We start from the raw sequence: 19,460 nt of genomic DNA, 5'->3' as shown, positions 1-19,460 counted from the left end.
TATTTAGATGCTAAAATTCTCCTCTAACCGCCTCAAATGATCAACATTATCCTGAGTAGGACTATGACTTAAAATATTATTCTTATAAACGTCCATATTTCTTTGGGCAGTCGCCATGTTGCTATAAACTTCACGCGGCAAAAGGCGAGGTTGCGCGGGAATTTTGACAGGTGCTGACAAAAGGCTGCGTTCAGGAAAGAAGCGTTCGTTCGGATATTGTGGCAAAAATGGGACTTCCGGTTTAAAAGGTAAGCTTCTTTGTATCTGTGGTTGCGTGATGTTGTTAATAGATTTCATCCATTGTTGCTGTTGTGTTGGTGGTATTCTGTTAGGGTAGTTGAAGATCCATAATCGGTCGCCTACGAACATCGGTCGGGGGGCTACGATGCCGAGGCTGCTGTAATATTGCTGCGCTAATAGTTCTACGTCGTTGGTGTACTTCCGTTTCCATTTAGTGCGTCGGTTTTGGAACCAGATTTTGATCTGTAACGAAAATAATTATTTAGTAAAAGAATAATGACAATGTATACGTCATAATTTCATAGAAGTTTGACGTTTAAAATAATACTTTCACTGCGTGGGCTATCAAATTCGCTGCAGACTATTCTTGGTCTGACTCTAGTGAGTTGCGTGGTAGGAGGTGGAGAAAGCGTGTCCCAGCGTGGACGGGTGCGTCTCATAATGAATATGCACTTTTGGTATAATTTCAGTTTATAAACGTTCAAAAAGTATAATCATCTTATGTATAATGCACTAAATGTATATTTTCAATTAGTATAACATAAAAATAATATAACATTCTATATACATATCGTTGTTTGGTATACTATACATATAAACTAACTATATTTAATATAACATTTATTACGCATATAAATTAAAATAATTAATAAAATTTCATATAATTATCTGAACAAAACATTGGTAAAATTATTTGGATAGGATAGCTCAGAATTTCAAAGTTTATAGTAAAGCAATAATAACTGTCAGAAAAGTAGGTTAGGTTAGGTTTGAACTGTGACCTTTAGAGAAAAAAAACTGCTACCAGAAAAGTGGGTTAGGTTAGGTTAGAACTGTGACCCCTCAGAAAAAAAAAACTGCTACCAGAAAAGTGGGTTAGGTTAGGTTTGAACTGTGACCCCTCAGAAAAAAAAAACTCCTACCAGAAAAGTGGGTTAGGTTAGGTTAGAACTGTGACCCCTCAGAGAAAAAAAACTGCTACCAGAAAAGTGGATTAGGTTAGGTTTGAACTGTGACCCCTCAGAGAAAAAAAACTGCTACCAGAAAAGTGGATTAGGTCAAGTTAGAACTGTGACCCCTCAGAGAAAAAAAACTGCTACCAGAAAAGTAGATTAGGTTAGGTTTGAACTGTGACCCCTCAGAGAAAAAAAACTGCTACCAGAAAAGTGGATTAGGTTAGGTTTGAACTGTGACCCCTCAGAGAAAAAAAACTGCTACCAGTAAAGTGGGTTAGGTTAGGTTTGAACTGTGACCCCTCAGAGAAAAAAAAAACTGCTACCAGAAAAGTGGGTTAGGTTAGGTTTGAACTGCGACCCCTCAGAGAAAAAAAACTGCTACCAGAAAAGTGGGTTAAGGTTAGGTTAGGTTATGGAAAACACGTAATTACGTACTAATCACGGCAAACTCAAAGTATATTGTTTATACTGTAAGGATCATTATTTATTAATAGCTTATATTTTGATCATTCTTACTTTTGGTTATGATTAATTTATAAAAGAGTATCAATTGACTCATACTTGTCACTGGTTCCCGCCATGTTGAATTATTATAAAAGGTGGGTACCTCAGTGACAAGTGGCCAGTTCGAGTACGGACAAGTTAGAGTGAAGACGTCTTGAATAATTTATTGTAAATTAATTGTTATTATGTTTGTAACAAATGAATAAAGTTAAATATTGGTACAAGTAATAGTTTTCATCATCAACCCGGTAATAGTCCAACAACTCAGAAGTTGGATCCAACAAAAATCGATAGGATTTTTGTCCACGCCGCACGAACGTAAGGTTTTCTTTTCTTTTTCGTTTGTATCAGTAAGTAAACTATGTTTACCGGAAAGTGTATTTAATTATGGTAAGTCAGTTCTTTATATTTCTTTTTTTTTACTCCCTTTTTTTAAATAAAATGGGTTTGATAACCTACCGTCAACGTCATGTCTGTATTAAATATACTGTATATATCATTAAAGATAATGATGATGATTTGCCCAATTTTTGGTATGTGTATGTGTAGAAAGAACGTACGAATGGATGACGGGTAATCTCGCTTATAATAAAAATACGGAATATAAAATCTACAGTTGTCATATAAGCGTTTCTGAATTTTACATATGAGTTAGTGAAAATCAGATGAAATGTCATTATAATGCTTCTATCTTATAAAACTCAATTTTATGATGGTGTACCACATCGATTATATCAAACTCAGGCTAAGGACTCATTATTTAGTTTTATTGCGTAACAAGATAGCATAGTACAACTGTAGTAGCGGACTACAGTAGGATATTGTTTTATTACATGAAGATTTACGATCTGCTGCACCTTTTGAGGTCAGTTTGCGTTACTAAAATTGTATGAATACACTGGCTTTGTAACCGTGAAACCGATGAGTAAACTAAAAATTAAATCTTTCCAATTGAATACCTCTGAAGTAAACTCCTGATACGTTTGTATTAGCAACCCTCTAGTACAAAGTTTTTAAACGCGATTTGCGTCAGTGTATAACTTAGTGTTGTTACGAATGCATCTAAGAGATTGCTTTTATTAAAATGTTGGGCATTATAATATATGACCTTTCGGAACTCCACTTTAAAATTATTCTGATCACTGTGTAAGTTTATTCATAATATTGCGATTCGATTGATACATTATTTAAAAGAAAATGACGTGTCTATCTAAGTTCAAATTGGAAACCATAATGCAGGGTTACGTTATGTAACTTGTGTACCTAGTGCTATTAGCTATTAATGTTTTTTTTAACCTAGTGGTTTTATGCTGATGTCGGTTTTCATTCAGCGACGCTGCCTAACGCAGCATTACTTATAAAAGCCTCGATGAAGCTAAATGACTACAACACGTATTTATAATTATCTCCCTCTTGTATGGAAATACAACACCTCTATGACATGTTGGATGTTAATCGTAATAATAGTATGAATCAGAGTTGGGCACTTGTAATTGCAATCTGTGATTAAACTAAAATAAAGCTTAGTCAAATGATTTCATAAGGAGTAAAGTAGCGGTCGTAAAACGAACCTTATTTTAACTGTATCAACTAAAACATTAGTTTGAATAACCATGATAACCATTTGCTCGAATAATTAAAATAATTTCAAACCCGTGATCGATGATAAAATCATAAGTGTGTCATATCGAATTCAAGCTAATTGATAAACTCATAATAAATTTACAAAATAAGTTGCCGTTATTAAAACTAACGTTACCATTCTCATTTTTTTAATTTAACTAATTTTGCCCAACTCTGGTGTCGACATACCTACATCTATATTAAATCTCCATGTTATGGAGCGTATGTCGTTTGTTGAATATACGAGTAGTAACTCGTTAAGGAATGTACTTATGTAATATGATCTTATTGTTTTTCTATTGCACACTCCTCAAGATACGTAACTCGTAACTTTGTGCGCTGAGCATTAAAGTATTTTGAATCTCAATGGATTCAATTTGATAACCGTACCGGTCACCTTTTGTTTAGACTGTATAACTGTATGTCATCACGTCTAAATTCTATGACTAACTAATGTAATCAGTTTCATCATAACAACCTTGTAAGGGCCAGTAATTTTGACGCGAGTACTTATCAATGTATATAAATCTATGTGTTACCATGATGATCATGGAGAAATAAGAGATCGATGGGAAATCGTTATGCTTAACTATTTGATATAATATTTGATTGCGAGGTACGCATACTTTAAACATTTAGAAACTCATTTACCCCTTTATTTATAGGATGTGAATATTTTGAATGACGTTAAAGTAAAATCATATTCATAATTGCAGTGTTTTATCTGACAGTAACGTTTGCTACATTTTATTATTTAGTGTATTCTGTGGATATCTTTGAAGTTGCGTGTAGTAAAGTTGTAACTTAAAACTACGCTTATGCATAATATGTAGAGTCATATGTAGAGTCATATGTAGAGTCATATGCAGAGTCATATGCAGAGTCATATGTAGAGTCAGATGTAGAGTCAGATGTAGAGTCAGATGTAGAGTCAGATGTAGAGTCAGATGTAGAGTCAGATGTAGAGTCAGATGTAGAGTCAGATGTAGAGTCAGATGTAGAGTCAGATGTAGAGTCAGATGTAGAGTCAGATGTAGAGTCAGATGTAGAGTCAGATGTAGAGTCATATGTAGAGTCATATGTAGAGTCATATGTAGAGTCATATGTAGAGTCATATGTAGAGTCATATGTAGAGTCATATGTAGAGTCATATGTAGAGTCATATGTAGAGTCATATGTAGAGTCATATGTAGAGTCATATGTAGAGTCATATGTAGAGTCATATGTAGAGTCATATGTAGAGTCATATGTAGAGTCATATGTAGAGTCATATGTAGAGTCATATGTAGAGTCATATGTAGAGTCATATGTAGAGTCATATGTAGAGTCATATGTAGAGTCATATGTAGAGTCATATGTAGAGTCATATGTAGTCATATGTAGAGTCATATGTAGTCAGAGCTACACATAGCTATACGTTGAGTGGTTTTCATATAAAGAATCGATGACGTATGTGCAGACGCTAGTATCAGTAGATAGGAAGCGCCATGATAATCGATGTGTTTGTGTAGGTATACACAATATGCAACGCACGTGGATGGACGTGTGAGACTTTAAGGCACGTGGATGAACGTGCGAGACTTTAACGCACGTGGATGAACGTGTGATACTTTGACGCGCGTGGATGAATGCGCTAGACTTTTGTTCCAACTTGCATAAATATATTTACAACAATTTAAAATAATTAGTCAACCATATATCAGTATAATTTAATCATAAAAACATAATAAACAGTAATAATAATAAGCAAAGAAATTTCACACCTCTATTACTAATATGTTGAGTGCTCATCTGAGTGCAGTTTAGATTAAAGCGATTAAAGGGATTAGGAAAATCCCTTGATTGCTGAGGTCGCCGTCATCGAAATCGATGTGGAGGACTATATAGATTAAAGCGGTATGAAATATCATATTATGTGTGCTATACACGAGTTGGTAAAATCCTAAGATAGTAATAATACCTTTATATTCACAAAAAAAAGAGACGAAGGAATTAGATACCGACACTTGATTAATAAAAGGGAATAACGATTATCGCTCGTTCATAAATATAAAATTACATGTAATGGAAATCGATACACGCATAGTTTAATGATACCTGTTGTTTTAATGTTTAACTTGAACTTAGCTGGGCGCGTGAGCCATAGAGATTAGACATTCATAATGTAAAATATATATAAAACCAATGGTTATTAATGAGGAATATACGGTAAATTCTCTGCAAAAGAAATAAAAGGTTCTTATGTTTAATTCATAAGTAAAGCTTTTAAATTTACACGGGAAGTCATTTTTCCATTATTTCGATCATCATAGTACAACATTATTATGAACTTTTATATATCAAATAATAATTGATAAGGTGCTTCGCTTTTAATATACTGTCAAACTGTTCAATATTGCTTGACAATTATACATGATTATTATGCATATGTGAATTTACATATTTCAATATAAGTTATAAAGTTACAAAAATTAAATATATAGTTTTTATTTAATGAGGCTTCAGCAAACGGTTCTTAATTTGTCTCACATTAATTATTTACGAATATCTCGATCTAGTAAAGTAAAATGGTATTATAAATAATATGCAAGACAAACTGTATTCTATATACCCACACTTTATTGTGTCCAGGGTTTTATACGTGAATTATAACAATAATAATATTTTCCTTGTGACTAACGAATTAATTTATTAATAAGTCTTATTTTCGTAAAGCCAGAATAATTTTAATAATAAACATACTCCAAGCATACATACATAATTACATGCATTAATTGTCGAATATGATTTAATTAGTATTATCATTAATTCTTTAGATATGTCCGAAGCAATAACGAATTAGGATGACAAAATGCACCGTAATACCTATTAGACTTGTTTCTGAAAAAAAAACACGACTATAGCTGGAAATTAAATATTTGGTATCAACTACATTAATAAACTTGTTGGTTCAGATAATAGACCAGCGGTGGAACAAAAATGGGTTTTGATAACATTAAAGTTTTTTCTTTTTTGATATGTTATTGTAAGCATGTTAAATAACATTCATGTAAAAAGTTAGAAAATTTCAGGTGGTGCGTTCGGCCATATTCAAATTTTCAATTTTTGCTAAATAACTATGTAAATATAAAATTAAAGTTACAAAAAACTTTAACATATTCAATAACACTTTAATTTATCCACAATATTCGGTTTTTAGAAATCTGGAACAGCTGCTTTCTGGTGAACGTAAAAACAGGAATTATTATGTAAATACAGAATTAGAGTAGCTGATATTGCAAAATTACGATATTATCTATCAACTTAGTATACATGTAAAAAGTTAGAAATGTAGACAATGTGCTTGTCTAGATATTGATTTCTCGTTAAGCAGTATAGCCAATATTGAATTAAAGTTTGTAGAGTTAATATTACACGGTCATAATAAAGATCTTACTTCTCACACAAAAGATTAGAAATATAAAATCACGGCGACACTAAATACTGATACGTAAGTATGCATTCCGAGCTTATATTAAGTTACATTTCAAACGCGCGGCGTTTGCGCGCGCCGCGCTGTGCGCCGTGGCAGGAGGCAGCGATCGACGGTCGCGGACTAGCGGTTAGCGCGGTGCCCTTAAAAATACGCAAAGCGTTTATAAAATTATTATCAATGGTAAATAGTTATTTTACACAGTACACTAGTGGAAACTTACCTTCCCTTATTTATTTCTATATGTACTAGGGATTGTCCGCGGTTTCGTTTACGTAGAATTCGTTATCGTGTTAAGTATAGAAATAATAGATACATTTGAAAATTATTTTAGGTGCATTGTCATACAGATAACTACCATTGTTAAAGTATTCTTCAAATTCAATACACAGGTGTCATTTCAATATAATTTTGCGTAATTTGGCGCTTTTAGGTTATAAATGACTAGCGACATATATTTTTTAAGAGCGATCATCTCCGATAATATTTACTTTATCATAAAATCAATTTCAAACTAACGTTATTCAATATTTATCATTTTAAAGTCAATATTACCAACCAACTGATCCAATTTACCTACGGTAACAACTCAAAATTTGCATCAAATTAAATGCCACTTTTCTTATCCGTTTCGAACAATCAAGAGGGCCTTTACGAGCTGATGTGGTGAAAATTTTATTCAACCTTCGTCCCTTGAAACCTTCACTACGCTCAAGGTTCAACTTTACGAACCACTCGCTACGCTCGTGGTTCAATTTTAGAATGAATGAATTTGTGAATGTGCTTCCTGCCTCGCACAGCCAAACTGTGGAATGAACTGTCCGATACGACCTTCAAACCTTCAAAGACCCCCATCTTAAAGGTCGGCAACGCGCTTGCAACCCTTCTGGTGTTGCGGGTGTCCATGGGCGGCGGTAATCGCTAACCACCAGGTGATCCGTCTGCTCGTTTGCCTCCTATTTAATAAAAAAAAATGTTTCTCTTGTTTGGGTATCAATATTAGCACGAGCGGTTAATCAACAACTTTTCCCCTTGTAAAACAAATAAATAAGGTAGGTGAGGTGCAGGCATATGAGGCCCGGCGGGTAACAAGGCCCAGCATTCAAAAATAACAGTTGCTCCCTATTATTCCCAATTATTCTGAATTTGTACTTGTTGCTAAGAAGGCCCACTGTCAGTGCAGGTAAAAAGGTCTAGTCCCGGGCCTTATTGAACGTATGAGATGAAATATTAGATTAAAATATTTTAAGACAATTTTCAATATTTTTAATTTCTTATTAATAAGGTCGATTTGAAGAAACTTCTATGAAATTATGACTTATAAATAACACTTGCACTGCGTGGGCTGTCAAAATTGCTGCAGACTTTTCTTGGTCTAACTCTAATAATTTTTCACTTGCTTTATTGACCTAAAGACGTTTTAAAGAATCAAAAAGTCTAATAACATTGAGGCACTTATACTTTTTAAAGACAGTAACTAATTACAAGTGACTTTTTTTTGTTAATACATAGGTAGGTATTTACGATCATCATCATATATTTAAGAGTATGACTCTTGTCGGTGGAGCAATTTCCATGTTTGGCGGTCCTCCGCCTTCTCTTTGACAGCCCGATACGACACGACGTTGATCTTTTCCTTTATTTGATCCATGTACGCTCTCCTTGGTCTTCCCCTCTTCCTGTTTGCTTCAACTTTCCCTTCTATGATATTTTTGATAAATTCGTCGTGTGGTATCAGGTGCCCAAGCATCCTTCCTCTTCTATTGTCTATAGTTCTTAACAAACTCCTCCTCTATCCTACTACATAGGCCACACTGAATGTTTTGCACTACTGGCCACTAGTAAACATTTAAATTATGAATTGTATATTTAAAAAAATATAGGCTTTTGATTATGGAATGTGACAAATGTTGGCGACAAATCGATCGTCTTTTGTTTTTAATGGCTTGTCAAAGTAAGTCAGTGCGTTGAACGTGGCTTTAACGCGAAAATATTTTTAGAGCTATGATTTTGTTATGATTTTAAAAGTTCGCTTACTCCGCAAGAGTGTAGTGCTTGCCTTCAAAATGCTTTTGGGATTGAAGCACCACATCTGAGCATCGTGAGGCGTTGGTATGGTGAATTTAGTAGAGACAGTATTATTCTAGATAATGATTTTCGTGAAGGTCGACCGTCCACGGCGATCATTCAAGGAAACGTGGCTACTGTGAGACGACTCATTGAAGAAAACCCACAAATCACCTATGACGAAATTTGAGGACAATTAGGGATAGGTATGAGACAAATACAAAAGATTTTACAAGAATATTTAAAAGTCGGGAAGCCTTGTTGTCTTTGGATTCCTCACGAATTAACTTCAGTCCAAAAACAGGTACTTTTTGACTGGTGCCGAGAAATGCTGCGTAAGTATAAGCAAGGAAGTTCAAATGCTGTATATAACATCGTTAGAGGAGATGAAACCTGGATTTACTGCTACGATCCGGAAAAAAGGCATTAGTCCAGTCAATGGGTCTTTCGAAGGTGACAGGAGGCCCATAGAAGTTCAACAAGCCAAAAGCGTTGCCAAACATTTTGATCGTCTGTTTTTTTTAAACGCGACATTTTTGTACCGTACTTTTAAATAATAAAAGAACGTTAAATACTGAGTAGTACACTACCATTTGTGTGCCCACAGTCATTGAAAAAGACCGCGAGAGACGACTGAGAAGCCGCATCCTCCTGCGTCATAATAATGCGTCCACCGATACCGCAATAAAGGCAAAAACATTTTTTAATTACGAAAACGTGGAAAATGTCACTTATACGGATTATAATCCAGACATTGCACCCTGTGACTTCTATCTATTTCCCAAAATTAAGGATTTAATTTGGGGTTTGACATTTAAGACCCCGGATAAGGCAGTTACTACGTTTCATCACCACGTCGAAAACATGCAGTCAAGTGATTGGGCCTCATGCTTCCAAAAATGGTCCGAGCGAGTGAATATGTGCATAGAATGTAAAGGGAAACATTTTGAGAAGCAATAAATGTATTATTATGGTTATAAATGGTTTTATTCAAAAGTTACGCAAAACTTTCAGTGTGGCCCTCGTATGCGTAAAACCTCTTCGTTAGTTTTCTTTTCTTTTACGATAGAATTGCGAAAAATAGATATTTTGCAACGAGTGACGAATTTTAAAACACGGTCAAAGGGAGTGTTTTAACGTGCTTATTATAGCACCGGTGTCGTAATGTAGCACCAGATGTACTGTAAAAATTATGTTAAAAGATAATACTTACTGTTACGAATAAATATTTATACTGTAAAAAAATATCCCACCAAACACATATTCATGTAAATTTTGTTGCTAAGACGAAACCATAAGACTCGCACTGTCACAAAGTTGTCAGCTCTCTTGTCGAGACAAGCTTCAAACTCTACAAGCCCTAACTTCACTAACTCTACACCTTAGTCAAAATATGTGGCTTGGCTGTTTCGCTACCGCCACATGGGCATAAGGTGAAAAATTTATTAAATTCATTATTTTTAGGGTTCCGTACCTCAAAAGGAAAAATACTGAACCCTTATAGGATCACTCGTGTGTCTGGCTGTCCGTCTGTCACAGCCTATTTGCTCCGCAACTACTGCACCAATAAGTTGAAATTTAGTATACACATGTAAGTCTATAGCCCAAGGACATACATGTAAAGTAAATAATAGAAATTCAAATAAAGGGGTCACTTTTGAGATGAATGATAAATAGAAAAAAAAACTATATCTTGTTATAATTAATATAAGAGAATTAGAATAAGAATTAATATAAGAGAATTTTGTTAGAATTTTAATTAGTATAAGATAGATATGTATATTGTCACGAACTCCCCATCGGCATACAAACCTCCTCAAGGTTTTGCCCACGATGGGTCTTGTAATAATAATGTACTTTATTTAGCTTATTGTTCAATAAATTAAAATATATATTTCGAATACCGACGGTCATAAAGGCGGTGGGCGCGTGGGGTAGCATCTCGATGTATTACTTCACAGCTAAACCAATACCTACCATTGCTACCAGTGCACGAAATTAAACATTCGGATTCGTTAACCATACTAGTGCCTACTATATTTCAGTACTAAATGTTAAAAGAACTAATTGCTATTTTTACTTCAAAGAATTTAAAAAATAAAAAAGATCACATAAAACCGTTAAAATCTTTATTCAATTCAAACTAGGCCGGCTACAACCCTAGACATCTGACCTAAGAAGATTTAGATATGGGACCGGCAACGAACTCAGAGGGACAAATCTTTTCAAAACAAGTTAAAACAACACATAACACATCCTTTCTTTATTTCACAAAAGTAAGCTACTAATGAAACATAAGAAACCAAAATAACACTTGAAATAAAACACTTAGCTAAATGGCGCTACAACGCTAGATTCTATAAGCTATCAGAATAATCCTTCAGGTATAAGCCTTCAGGAACGTAGCGAGTTAGGCACGAGATATGGCTAACGATAACGTCCGATCTCTAGCGCGGTCAGATCAAGAAGAACTACCAGCGGCGGAGCCACCCTGCTCCCGCTTCAAGTCAAGTTGGCAAACCTGCTCGACCAGTCTACCAACATACCGACAAAAATGCCACTCGTGCCTACGCTCACTCGAGAAAAACCTCTCGACGTTCCAAAGCCTTCTACCTGTCATCTTAGTTCAACAATACGCCAATAGATGGCGTTACTCTACGCAACTTTATTTCAACAATTCGCCAATAGACGGCGTTACTCTCTACACAACTTTATTTATTTTGTTACAATCAAATAATACGTAGCTCAACATTGCTAATCGATTTTATACAGGCGTCTAAAATAAAGAACTATAACGCTGCAATACGTCTTTCTGGTGTCAGGCTCCGACATATATATATATCAAATGAAGGGGCTCATTGTAAGAATCTCAGATATATTTTTTCATAATTTTAAAATAAATAGCTTAGAAGCTATTTAAGAAAATACGCAAAAAATGACCTTTCCCCCCCCCCACCCCCTTATCTCCGAAACTACTGGGTCTAAAATTATGAAAAAATACACATATTAGCTCTTTTCCTATAGATGACAGGAAAACCTATTAGAAATGTGCAGTCAAGCGTGAGTCGGACTTAAGTACCTAGTTTTCCGATCCCTACGGGTTTTTTAAAGACATTTTACTCACTTTTCTCTAAAAAAAATATATTGTTAAAAATTGTGTAATGTACAGAACCCTTGGAACGCGAGTGCGACTCGCATTTGGGCGATTTTTGTATTATACTTACATACAATAGTTCTTGTAGAAACGAAACGGCCAAGCCACACACTTTTGGTGTAGAGCTAGTAAAGTTAGAGGGCTTGTAGAGTTAGAAGCTTGGCAAGAGATCTGATAACTTTTTGACAGTGCGAGCCTTATGGTTTCGTTTGGGCAACATTTTACATCAAAATGTTTTTGATGGGATTTCACTTCTTTTTGTAAGTTATTTATGACAATCTTCCATCATCCAAATTTAAAGGGTTGGGGGTGATTTACTATTAAAAATCCTGAAATAAGTATCTGGGGGCATCTGTTACACAATGTACTTCTTACTGATTCCCCATATAAACCCTTCACCCCGTAAGGGTAAACTTTGGGGTTGAAATCTGCCTTCACCCCGTAAGGGTAAACTTTGAGGTTGAAATCTATTCTATATCCTTCCCCATAACAATACCTATCTACATACCAAATTTCAACTAAATCGGTTCAGCGATTATTGATTTCCCATACAAAATTAAACCCCATCTTCATCCCCTTAGGGATAATTTTTTTTTTAATTTATTTGTTGTTTGTGTACTAAAACTATCTTACATACCAAATTTCAGCTTCTTAGAGGACTTTAGGAAGTACCCGGTATTGATGATCATCAAGTGAGTGAGTCAGTGACGAAATCGAAGTTTTTAGATATGAATAAAATCTAAAGTATAAGAGCTATGCAATTGGGTAGGTAAAGTTTTTTGAAGATAGGCAAATTATATTTTTTTCCGATAGTATTCATTATAGCAATCACGGAAATGCAGCTCTTTTATTTTTATTTCATTTTATTGATTAAATATAATTTTTTAAATGATCGATATGACGTTTGTGAGGTGGAATGGCAGATCCCAATAATTCCTTTGCGCGTCGTAAATGGTGCGAGATAGAAAAAAAAACGATGTCAACTGTCAGTGTCACTTAGCTCTCATTCCCGAAAAATAACGGACAAGCCTCATGTTACCTTGCGAATTGCTATTAATGTTATCATTGAGATTTTCGACGACCTCAGCACGACCCACGGACTTCTGATTCCCCACGACATCTGCGCGTATTTGGACAAAGATTGAATTTACTTTCGATAACTTGGCACTGCATAATTATTGGACAACGTTTTCTTCCCCACCCCTACACGACGGCCCCTGCGCTGACCCTTGGACAGAGTTTTGCAAGAAAAATAAGCGAGTTCATACGAGATTGCGAGCAGATTCTACAAATTTGAAATTATTATCATAACAGTGATAAGCACAATGCCGTTGAATTAGAGGAGCAATGGCCGTACAGGAGTACGTATCCGTGAAATACATAGGTACATAAAACTATCTTCACTTGTGTTTTGATTTTTATTATTAAATTGCCATGAGCTGTTAAGTTCGTAAACAAGAAATCGGTCTAATTTTTTCTAACAATTTCAACCATCTGTTAGTTTTGTGTGGTTATCCTCATTTTATGAATGTTGTTCTTATTTTCAGGTGGATGTAAACATTCATTGGCGGTATTATACTGATGGCTAATTAGAATCATTGAGCCATGACATACTTCCTTGCAGTGTTATTCGGCTAAGCCTCGAGCATCCTGTGAATCTGAAGGATATAATTATTTCCATAAAAAAGAGCAATCGAATTAGGACCAAGATATCCCGAGAATCTAAAGACATTTTATAAAAAATGCAATATAATGTAAATGGGAGACTCTCTTATTTTAACAATGTTACAAGATCATGACAATGTTATGGTCTATACTTATTAAAATTTTAAAACCAACATGTCTTTATCTTTGACTTGAAAATGTACAAATGATTTGGGTTAAGTTTTATGAAATGCAACTTATGCTAAAAATCTATTATTATTATATGTCAAATTATCGTGAACTCGATGTTGCTTAAGGCGTATCCAGATTAGTCAATTTTTCGCCAATCTGATTAAATTGCCCGATCGAATCGGGACGTACGGACGCAAACGCCAATTTGGCTCGCCGAATTCAACCGCCGATAATGACCGATAAAATGAGGTGCGGACACAAGAACACCAATTTGTGAGGCTAGTATTTTCGTTATGGGGCATTTTTTCAATTTAAATGTCTCTAATATCACCATAAATCTAAAATTGGAGATTGACGCCAATTTCATTTCTGATCAAATCGACCGATTTTATCAGTCCCGTCTGGACACCGCTTTAGCACCGCGAAAGGGCGCTGCGCGGTGCGCGCGGATTGACGCATGCGCGTACCGTATGCTTAGTATCTATGGTAATATAATTTTAAAAAATATGCAAATAAAAGGCGGCAAAGTTTATTCGTTGTGCAATACTCAATAAGTTACCGCTTGTTATTTTAATACTCGTAATAAACAAAATGAGTTCAAGTGACGAAAACGACCTGGAATAGACGGCACACCGCCTCATTTGAAAGCAGAAGCAAACTTAATAATGAATAACTAGCTTCCTGCTAAGTCCAGGGACAAATACAACAGGACTTACGACATGCTCATGCTGTGGAAGGACACAAGAAGGACAGCCAAAACGCAAGAAACACCTACTCTGAAAGTGGTTTTTAGCGTATTTCTGTGACCAAGTGAAAACTAAAAAGCCATCTACATTTAATATAAACTAAGAATATGCGTTGTTTTTTTAATTGTATTCGCGTCACTTTACCCCTATTAAATACGCTTTACTAAATTGAATTTGTTTTATTTCCTCACATAATTTGAGAATAGTGCTTACTATGTATACCTCAATGGAAGCAAAAATGTAGTATTTTTGCGAGTTGATACACTTGCTACTTGTGTATAGTGGCAAATGTATTAAACCCGCAATCAACACTAATCAATATGTAAACAGGCCCCAACGTGAAGCACATTTACCCTACAGACATACTTATCCATATTGACCATATTTGAACCTTTCAACTCTCTTCAAGGGCACGCCACACAGCGTGATCCTATATACTGTTGTAATGTTAATGCTTAAGGATAATAATTTGTGGATTTATAAAATAAAACGAAACGGAATTTACTGGATTTATATTATATTATTTTGGATTTATATTATAAGTTTTCTAAAGTACAGTCGCCATCAGATATATTGGTGCAGCTAGGGTGCTCATAAATATCTGAACACGCCTCTATTATCAGGGCGTGCGTGTTCAGATATTGTGAACACCTTGCCGAGCCCATATATAATAGCCAATAACGACCTAGTTATAAGACTATTACAATCTTAATCATTATGTATGTATAATACAACAATCACGTTTATATAGTCCTCACAAACGTATAAGTTACCATTTTGGCCAATATATCTTCAAAGCTTGGCACCGAATCGCTGTTAAAGACTTTGGTGTGCTCAAATACGCTGAATTTGGAAAGTAACGTCTGTACTGTCTTGTAGACGGTACGACGCACTTTGAGTTCATCTCTGTAATATTCTATTTCCATTCGAACGTTTCCGGGATCGTCTCCATCTATTGTGTTGATACTGAGATCCAAAATGACTCGTGTAGCAGTCCAAGAGTCGTGGTGAAGGCGTTAATGAAAATGTTCTCCAAGAAGCAGTGCCAAGTAGTCGAAAGCAATCGTTATCATTATCAAAATATCCGTGTTGAGCGTGCTAGGGACGTTAAAAATACTTATTCTAGAAATCACACCGACATCCAATTACATGAAAACACAAATGTTTCGTCCGACCATTATTTTCCAATTATTTGCAAGTTATTTTCCAAGAATGACACTGACAGTTGACATCGATTTTTTTTCTATCTCGTCCCATTTACTACGGCAAAGGAATTAATTACTCGAATCTGCCATTTCACCTCACAAACGTCATATCGATCATTTAAAAAATTATATTTAATCAATAAAATAATATAAAAATAAAAGAGCTGCATTTCCGTGATCGCTATAATGAATACTATCGGGAAAAAATATAATTTGCCTATCTTCAAAAAACTTTACCTACCCAATTGAAATGCTTAATAAGTCCGAGAAATTTGTTTATCTGGTATAATCCAACCCCAAGTTATGAGGGTTCCAAAAAACGACGAAGCGCTTCGAGAAAAGGTAGATAGTGCCCTTGCGCTTTTCTCGTCTTGGCGGGGGCACTGCCGTGCCCCCAGATGTTAAAAGATGAGACTACTGTAACTAATAAAGATTTATGTTTAGTTACCTACTATTTTCGCGTAAACTAGACAATTTTTATATCTTTAGTTATTAAGACCCAAAATAATTACTTTCACTTATTATAAATAAATCCTCCTGTTATGAAGTATCAAATATTGTTATTTGTATAAGTATAACTCTTAAGTTAAAAACAATAAAATCTGTTATTACCTACTGTCAAAATGATTATTTTTTGCGGGATTAAGTAATACACTGGTAGTGTTCAATAAGGCCCATAATAGGACTTTTATAAAAGGTATATTTTCCAAGAGTATCGTAATATTTTTATAGCTATTTTGGTATAATGAAGAAACTTAAATAAATGAGAAACCTATTTGAGTGAGTTTTTCATACTTCCTGTTTATTAAAAAAAAACCATTTAATTTAAGGTGGGCTGTATATAGGCATATACGGCCCACACGGAATATACAATAAGGTAAGTGAGGCCACTTACCTTATTGTATATTCAGGATGTATACCGTGTAATATTGAGCGGTTGGTTTATAATATACATATTATGATATTGACGTTGAATAGGACAGGACATGACAATAATACAAAATAAAAAAAAAAAATAAAAAAGCCTTTTATTTCTTGCATCAATTTTTACAAATTAAGGTTGGAATGTTTTTTTTTGTATTTGAATGATGACATTAGTTTACCTAAGTACTTACAATTTAATATAGAGGCATATGAATGTGAATCTAAGTTTTCTTTATTTTCTACATATATTAGTGTTCAAAAATATTTTAAATAACTATAGTTCGTTTCGTTTTTCGGTAAACAAACTTTATGCGTCTCTTAATTGAAAAACACATTCCAAAAATAAGTTACGGCAAACATGTAACGATTATGAATCTAATACGATCATTTATATTCTTCTGCTTTCATAAGTAACAGTTCTTGATTTTTAAAAAGCGTTTCTCAATTAAAAGACACGTCAAAATCGCTTACCTTCTTTCAAGTTCTTTCTAATGCTAAATAAAACGAACTATAGGTAGACACTTATTTTAGGTTTTCCTTTACTTTGATTTCCTATTATGCAAGAACCCCTCTGTGGGTAAAGGCATGACAATACATAGACTTAATAATATATAAAGACGGTGTCTCAGCGAGCTGTCAGTGTTGCCACTTTTGTTTAGTGTACGATTAACAATGAGGCCCACGTTGCTGTAGCCATGTCGATAAAGTCATATCGATAAACTATCGACATTTCTAACTTACTAACTAACTTTTAGGTCGATACCTAAAATGACCAAAAACGCTTTTATTCTTTATTGTGGTTATCAGATCACAATTTTATAGTCACGCTCCAGCAGGGAACCAAGGGAAAGTTCAGATATTTAATTAAAATACATAAATACCTCCTAAAATAGGTGTTCCGCAATAATTGAATTATATTATAATATATTCAAATATCTAATATATTATATTATAATAATTGAATTATATTATAATATATTTATATCGTGAGGAAACCTGCATACATCTGCGAAGAAATTTAAAGGTGTATGTGAAGTCCCCAATCCGCATTGGGCTAGCGTGGGGACTATAGCCCAAGCCCTCTCGCGCATGAGAGGAGGCCTGTGCTCAGCAGTGGGACGTATATAGGCTGAAATGATGATGATGATGATGATATTCATTATCCATTAGCATTTCAATTATGTTTATGTTTAACGAAGATATTGAAGCTTCAATTAATCGCTATTTCGTTCCGCTGTGTAGCGTTTATCGATATATAACATGATTAAAATCGACTTTTCACATCCCTAAAAGAGCACACATATACGCTTTTACGCACACATACACAGCCTGGGCGCATCAAGAAAGGCAACACTTGATTTGAAGTCCACCTTGTCAACAGTATGGTTGTCCTTTTTTGACAAACGGCATTTTAAAAGAGCGAGGAGAGAGAAATGATACTAGTTGCTGCGTCGTGAAAGAGAACAGAAAACGTTGGGCCCTTGTGACCATAGGAACCAGAAATAGGTACAGTTTGTCAAACCAATTTGTCAGTAAATAAAAACAAAAAACTATATTCATCCTTTTCTTTCGGGTGCTAGTACTAGTGTAAGTCAAAGATAGTATGATCATTCTCCCTGTCTATGTTTGAAATGAGACAGACAGTCCTTTGACAAACTATGTATAGTAAAAAATAGTTGTGAATATCTTGTACATTTTTATTACAATATAAGTCAAGATAATTAAATATAGCTGGTCAAGCAAATCTTGTCACTAAAAAAAGGCGCGAAATTCAAATTTTCTATAGAACGATATCCCTTCGCGCCTACATTTTTCAAATTTGCCGCCTCTTTCTACTGACAAGATCTGATTGACCAGCTGTAGGTATTTTTACTTAATAAGATATTTTAATTTCACGTAATGTCCGCATCTAATTTATATATGTGCACGGTAAACAAACAAATGAATGATAAGAAAAGACAGACAGTGTTACTGAGCGGGAGGTGGGGCGAGGGGCGAGGTATAGGTAGGCTATGATAGGCTGTCGAGCGCCGCGCCGGCGACTGACGGACCAGCGCGGCGTATGTATGAATTTCGCGCCTTTTTAACTAGATTTTACTATTACAATGCAAGCTACACACAGAAATTTCTTACTTTCCATAATATGGCTGCGTATATTATTTTATAGTAATAGACTTATTTTTACAGACTCTAATTCAATATTAGATCTTATAGGACAAAAAACGCATATTAATTCTAAAGCATATATCTTATTCTTCTAGCTTTTTAGCTTGCCTATTAACTTATAAATTTAGATATGTTGTTGTGGATTTATTAAACTTTAATTCAATATCGACAAAATAATAAGCTAATTGTAGTTTGACGAAGAAGCACGTTAAAAAAATTTCTAATAATTTTACATTATAAAGCGCCATACATATTATAAACAATGGAACTTAAACATTGCACTTTAATTCAATATTAAAAAATCATTACTAAAAATATATAAATACCTAATTTATATCTAACGCTCGTTCTAACTTTTCATCATATATAGCATATATGCTTAAAAATATGTCCTATATCAGATAAGTATCACTTTTTCAACTTTAGAATTATCAAAACTTTTAGTGCAAAAATCCGGTCCCACTATTGAGCTAATAAAACCTGTTGAAAAAAAACAAACATAATATTTCTTAGTCACTTGGTAACATGAATATTATTCGATCTAGATTCGCTAAGACTGTTATAATA

At 34.5% G+C, this 19,460-nt stretch overlaps 1 protein-coding gene across 1 annotated transcript in view; it reads right to left on the bottom strand.

Moving 5' to 3' along the window:
* LOC134676777 (homeobox protein ceh-19-like) overlaps positions 1-19,460 on the bottom strand; it is a 42,483-nt gene continuing 23,023 nt past the window's right edge. The window contains exon 3 of the mRNA XM_063535160.1: positions 1-483. Coding sequence (XP_063391230.1) covers positions 4-483 — 480 coding nt within the window. The 3' untranslated portion in view covers positions 1-3. The remainder of the gene's footprint in view (positions 484-19,460) is intronic.

Source organism: Cydia fagiglandana, chromosome 25 (assembly GCF_963556715.1).
Source record: "Cydia fagiglandana chromosome 25, ilCydFagi1.1, whole genome shotgun sequence".
NCBI classification, from domain to species: Eukaryota; Metazoa; Arthropoda; class Insecta; order Lepidoptera; family Tortricidae; genus Cydia; species Cydia fagiglandana.
This window is presented reverse-complemented; position numbering and strand designations above follow the sequence as displayed.